We start from the raw sequence: 6,902 nt of genomic DNA, 5'->3' as shown, positions 1-6,902 counted from the left end.
GTGAACGTTTATGATAAGAGTAGCTTTGCTCAATCCAGTGTACGGCCATATAGATTGCAAGTAACTCAGCTTGAAATACTGTACAGTTTTTATCCAGTTTTCCTTTCTGGTTATAAATTTCAACGTTATTAGCATAAGCCACAAACGCACACCCGGTAGAGTTGTCTATACCAGAGCCGTCAGTATAGACTTCGAGGTCTGAGTAACCTGATGGTACGATGCTAAAAATATTATTAATATTAGGAGGCAGGCTGCTAGCGATGGGGCTGAGATGTTCGTAGTTACTGGAGCTGAAGGAGAATGAGTAAGTACAGATATCAGTTCCCAATTTAAGGTGAGACAGATTGTACTCCATTTCAATTATTTCGGTAATCGGAGGTTTTCTGGAGATGACTTGTAAACTGCGGGTAGGAGCTGTTCTATAAGCTCTGGTGATTAGAAGAAGTGCCTTTCGTTGAGAAGAAAGAAGCTTTCTACGAAGGTGTACTTTTATTGCAGCATTACCCCAGCTGCTACATCCATATGTGATAATAGGGATATAAATTTGATCATATATAATACTAATGGCCTGAGAAGAAAGTCCCCAATGTTTACGTGCGAGTTCTGAGAAGGCGTGAAAAATTAATGATGTTCTATTAGCTATGTATTTGATATGTTCATCCCAACTTAGTCGAAAGTCCAGCCAGACCCCAAAATATGGGGGTCTGGCTGGATAGGGACATTCATTCATTCATTCATTTTATTTAATTAATGTAACAATAGTAATTACATGTCCTGATCTCGCAAAGGCATAATCAGGAATAAAATTCATTACATTATAAGAATTCATGTACTATGTTATACATAATGTATTTATACAATAAGATTTGAGTAATATTTACAAGTTATATATAAATAATAAAAAGATTAAAGCTAAAGTTAGTATAATTAATATTGCCGTATACAGACAAATGTATTACAAATGTAATAGATAAGAATATAACAGCAATGAATATAACAGCTAATACATTAGGTTTACTGTATGCTATTACATAATAGTGCTACTATGGTCAGCTGTATATAATAACTACAAATTAGCATAATTACTATATGCAAAATATTTTTACTAGTATGCACTATATACAATATAAGCGCAATATACAAATATACGCCAACAGTAATATTTAGGTACTATAGATAATGACATGTGCACCATTACCACGGAAGCACAAGAGGAGTATTACTACATTAGAGAAGTAATACTACGTTGCTACAATTAATGACAGTAGATACAATATAGTACTTAAGTGTAATACACTACTGTACTAATACAATAATAATAAAATAGTGTAAGTATTGGTAACATTGCAAACGAATACATGTATAATGCTAATACAAATCCTATAGAAGAGCACTCAATGTGCCATGATATACTAAAGGAAAGTTCAGTAGTTTAGTATCACAATGTTAATAGTTTGTCATGCATTGCTGTATATTACATAAAATACATAATAACGTATCCAATACGCTGTAATACTGTGTACAGATCAATACTGTACGCAACCATATACAATGCACTTTACACAAACAGTACACGTTGTCACTTTTCAAAATTAACATACGTCAAATTAATAACTAATAATATTAACACCATACTTATTGACTACAAGTATTATTACGTAAAATACACAATAACGCAGCCAATACGCTGTAATATTGTATACAGATCAATACTGTACGCAGCCATATACAATGCACTTTACACAAACAGTACACGTTGTCACTTTACAGAGTTAACATACATCAATTAATAACTAATAATATTAACACCATACTTATTGACTACAAGTATTATACATCAATACTTGTTACAAAATTAACATAATTCAAATTAATAACTAACATTATTAACACCATACTATTCACCTCAAGTACTGTACATCAATACTTAACTACATGTCTGTTAACTCAAGATGTAATGAATTGCAGTAATTGCCATTAGTGGAAATAGCAAGGGATACAGAAGGGTTAGGTGATGGCGGTAAGCCGAAAATAACTGTCGATCATTTGCACAAATTGGTCATGAACTTCTTTGTCATATAAAAGGTTGCACGGCTCACAAGGCCAATGCAAATTTTTCCCATCCAGAATGGTGCGAAGGTAGTGTCGTTCGCGTTCTACCATAGGACATTCATAGATATAGTGCATACTGCCGTCAGTGACTTCGCACTCCGGACAGAGATCGCTGTCACAGGATGTAAAACGTGCAAGGTAAGAGTTAAAACGGCCATGTCCAGTGAAAAATTGTACTGTGTGGTGGTTGATATGAATCCAGGCATTACGCAGGCGTTTGCCGATGTTTGGAAAGAATTCTTTTGTAATAGACGTATTTGTGTCCCACTCAGATTGCCATTCTAGAATCAGATCGTTCCATAAAATTGCTTTTAACACTTTGAGTGATATGCTGTTGTATTCAATGGCAATATTTACGTCCTCAGCTGCAGCTTTCGCAAGTACATCGGCTCGGTCGTTTCCAATGATACCGTTATGTGAGTGGATCCAGCTGAGGTAATACCTATTATCAGAATGCAATAGGATACTCTGTATTTCATGTACCAGAGGATGTTCGATGTTGTTTGTAATCGCGGTGATAGACGAAAATGAGTCAGTAATTATTGCTATGTTGCTGTTGTTGGAAACCCTATTACTCCATTTTAGTGCTTGCAGTATGGCAATAAGCTCTGCCTGATAAATTGAGCATAAAGGTCCTAAACGGAATAGATCATGAAAAATTTCCAGCCCATCTCTATACGCTACAAAGCTAGCACCAACTAGATGATCGCGTTTAGAACCATCTGTGTAAATGGTAACATTACAGTCAGTTGGACAGCCAGCATAGTACCTGAACGAAGTATAATAGCGCAATGTGAGTCTAAAAGGTATGTCAACCTCCAAAGTTTCATCAGTGAAAAAATTAGACTGTGTAGAGGGGAGATCGCCAAGCTTGATTTTCCAGATTTTCTGAAGAAAACTGATATATTTATCTATAGGTGGCTTGCAAGCCAAAACTTGCAGGCACGCATTGGACGTTGTCCTGTAGGCTTTTGTGATTAATAATAGCGCACTCCTGTGGGCTGAAACTAACCTTCGTTTTTGGTGTACTTTGTTAGCAGCACCCCCCAGACGCCGCAACCGTAGGTAATGACGGGTATGAATATACTGTCATAAATTGCATTCATCGCAGATACACCTAACCCCCAGTTTGTCTTGGCGACCTTAGCAAAAGCATGCATTATACCAGTTGTGTGTGTAGTGAATATACTGAATGTGACTATTCCAAGTGAGACTATGGTCAAGTACAACCCCAAGATATTTTAATTCTCGAACAACTTCGATCTTTTTCCCCTTCATGTAAAGGGTTGGAACTCTTGCATATATATTTCTTTGGCCTGCCCTGTTGAAGATAATAGCCTTACTTTTAGAAGCATTAAAAGCAAGTTTGTGAGTTAGCCCCCAATCGTAGATCTTGTCCAATGCAAAGTTGCCCTTGTTTTCAAGGTCCGCACGAGATTTTCCACCAAAGAGGAGAAACGCATCATCCGCGTAAGCAACCGACATGTCCTGGCCAAAATCCTGACACAGAAAGCGGTCAAACAGAATCACCCAGAACAAAGGCCCACACACCGACCCCTGAGGGCACCCTCTTTGCACCTCACGATGAAAGTTAAGAGAACCAATGGAAAACGTGGCTGTTCTTTGACTTAAGTAATCGCAGCACAGCTGATAGATATTACCTGGGCAAGAGAAGTTTCTAAGCTGATAATGTATCAATGGCCACCAGGCCGAATCAAATGCCTTGCTTATATCTAAGCTAAGGCCGAGCACGTAGGTGTTGTTTGTAAGAAGCCCATGTATTTTGTCAACCACAGTAGTTATTGCATTGGCAGTAGACTTCTGATGCCGAAAACCGAATTGAAAGTCATTCAGTTTGTGCGTAGATTCCAAGTGCCAGGATAAGCGATCAGTCATGAGTTTCTCCAGAATTTTCCCCAGAATTGGCAGTAGGGAAATTGGTCTAACTTCGTTAGACATAGAAGACTTAGGAATTGGGACAATATGAGCCACTTTCCACTGTTTAGGAAAAATACCAAAGTGTAAGCACAGATTGTAGAGAGTGTGTAAGTGTTCAGGGATGATGTGCCATAGCATCTTGGCAATATAAGCTGTCATATCCGTCATCTCCCGGTGCCTTATTCTGTTTAAGGTTACGAAAGGCCATGTCCACTTCAGTGGATGTAAACGGAGGAGTGTTGTTGGAGAGAGAAGGGAGCATGCAGTTAGCACGAAGATCGCGGTGCCAATTCAGTGTCATTCATAGTTCTAGGTCCTCTAATACAGAAAGAGTTAAGTAAGGCCTCCGCGGTTTCATTCAGATTGGTTGTAGTGGAAGTGTGAGTTGTAATGGGTGTAAGAATAGCACTTCGTTTTAACTTCCCAGTACACATTTTAGTTAAGTACCCCCAAGGGATTCGCAGATGCACGAGTACAATAGTCACGCCAAGATTGTGTTTTTGTGATAAGAATCGTGTCCTTGTATCTTCTTTGATGCTGCAGATATTCTGCGCGGAGTCTATTTCTTTCGGGTGGGTTTCGACAGCGTTTATATTTGCGACGCAAATATACGTTACGTCTTCGCAGCAAAGAAAGTTCATTGGTCCACCACGGAACCAGCTTGTGAGTGGGTGTGGTTTTGGGAATGTAAAGCTCGCAAGCCTGATTAATAATTTGAATAATGGATTCTATTTTAGCCCTAGCTTCCTCAATGGTGTTACATTCTGCGAGATCCAGCCTGTCATGAAGGAAGTTCGCAAGTTCTGCCCAATTAGCTTTATGAGGATTATACCTTGCACGTCCAATTTCAGGCCGCCCAGTGTTTGAGCCACGGATTACAAATGTGATGTACGCATGGTCAGAGAAGTTGTGTGTATTCATCACCTGCCATTCATGTATGGCGTGAAAACATCCACTAGAACAAGCGGTGATATCTACCCAGGAAAAGTACCGGTCATTATCAAATGTAGGTGGAGAACGAGGATCATTTATGATATAAAGGCCATTTGATGCGATAAATTCCTCAAAAGCCATTCCTCTGCTGTCTGTAACTTCGCCACCCCATGTAGGCGAATGAGAGTTAATGTCGCCAGCAATTATAAAATTGTGAGATGGGTAAAAATCGATTAGCTGTTGTAGCGAGTTAAGAATATCATCGATATTTTGTGGCCGGGGGCAATACACATTAACGATAATAAGTCTTAGGTTATCTATAAGGGTTTCAATACAGACCATGTACTCGGTGCTAAAGGTACTCAAATGAAAGATGGGAATATGTCTGTGTGGTGCGACAATGACAGCCCAAGGTGTGTTTACAGTACCTTTTATGACATGACAAGAGGCAGGATAAGAAGCCGGCAAGTTGTTAACGCAATACGGTTCCTGTATTAAAACCAAGTCATAATTGTGAATATCGCTGGCAAGCAGCGAGCAAGCAGCAATGCTACGTTGTAAGTTAATTTGCAGTACACGAATATTATCAGTATTAGTTTGTTCCATAGTCTGTTCTGCTTATTAAGTTGTTTTTAATTCTTTGATATATTTTACATTTGGAATCACGTGCGTTGTGGTTGTGGTTCTCAATATGACTATGCTGGCAATTAATGCATATTGGTACTTTGTTAATGTTAGGACAATCCTTGAAAGCATGATGTTCCGCGCAGTGACTGCATATGTTGTCATTCTCTAAGCACTGTTTAGTGCTGTGACCGTAGCGGCAACATCTGTAGCACTGCAAGACTGGGCAAAAATCAACAGCCCTGCAGCGCGACCAACCGATGTTAACTTTACCAAGACGAAGCATGTGCTTGCGCAAAGAGGGAGACACCTCAATCACCCAGTTTTGATATTCCCTGTTACGTTTACCAGTAGTGAACTTAAGTCGAAGTTCATTATTGAAATCATTTTCATTGTATAGTGAGTGAAACAGTTCGTTTTGGTGATAAAGGTTATCAATTAGTTCTTTTTCACTATCATGTTTGGGGACAGAGAATAACATTATGTGAGGTTTTCTCTTTACAGGTTTCCTGGTGTGTACCTCAGGAACGTTCTCTTTGACATACTGCTCAAGCACTTCAATATCGTCAATTTTCTCCAGCTCAAGTGCAATGCCCCCATTGTCAATTTTGCGCACCTTATCTACTCCTATTTTTATTTTAGTAGGGTCAATACGTTCTTTAATTAGCTTCTTAACATTTTCACTGCTTTTATATTCACTCATATCGTATATAAGAAGTACGTTATTAGATGGTTGTTTAAGTTTCTGTTTGCGATAATCTTTCCTACTAGACATGAGTGCCTCACTGTATAATTTAGGGGAGTTATCACCCTCGGTTTTATTTGCGTTTAAATCGTTTAAGTCATTTAGGCGCTTGAGAACGTCATCCTGTTTGTTCAGGATATTGTCAGTGGTATCAGAGGTTCTAGTACAGTTATCGTATATCTTATCAATCTTATTGGAAATCACGTTTAACATTTCAGAAATAGCAGTATTCTCATAAATATTGATAACTCTAACATTCTAGATTGTATAGATAGTCTGTATGTCTATTAGTAGAAAATTTTGAATTTGCATTTTCAGCAATGTAGGTTTTTAAATCGCAAATTACTGCATTTGCGGCATCACGTGCCACAGAGAGGGACGAGTGTGTTGTGATTATCTCATTCATTTTATGAAATAAGGCAATAATTGATATGCAATAATAAATATATAAAGAAATAATAACTATAGTACTTAAAACTATAATTAATAACAGTCAAATAATAACTTAAATAATTATAATTAGAGCAGACTTATTCTAATTATCACAATG

General features: G+C 38.1%; 1 protein-coding gene across 1 annotated transcript; it reads right to left on the bottom strand.

Moving 5' to 3' along the window:
* Positions 1-5,575: 5,575 nt before the first annotated feature.
* LOC136980532 (uncharacterized) lies at positions 5,576-6,382 on the bottom strand. The gene has a single exon (XM_067276657.1). It carries the CDS (start codon positions 6,380-6,382, stop codon positions 5,576-5,578), a length of 807 nt encoding a protein of 268 aa, XP_067132758.1.
* Positions 6,383-6,902: the final 520 nt, after the last annotated feature.

Source organism: Centruroides vittatus, unplaced genomic scaffold, assembly GCF_030686945.1.
Source record: "Centruroides vittatus isolate TY-2023 unplaced genomic scaffold, ASM3068694v2 contig_705, whole genome shotgun sequence".
NCBI lineage: Eukaryota > Metazoa > Arthropoda > Arachnida > Scorpiones > Buthidae > Centruroides > Centruroides vittatus.
Note: the sequence above shows the minus strand (reverse complement) of the source record. Positions and strands in the feature narration are given on the sequence as shown.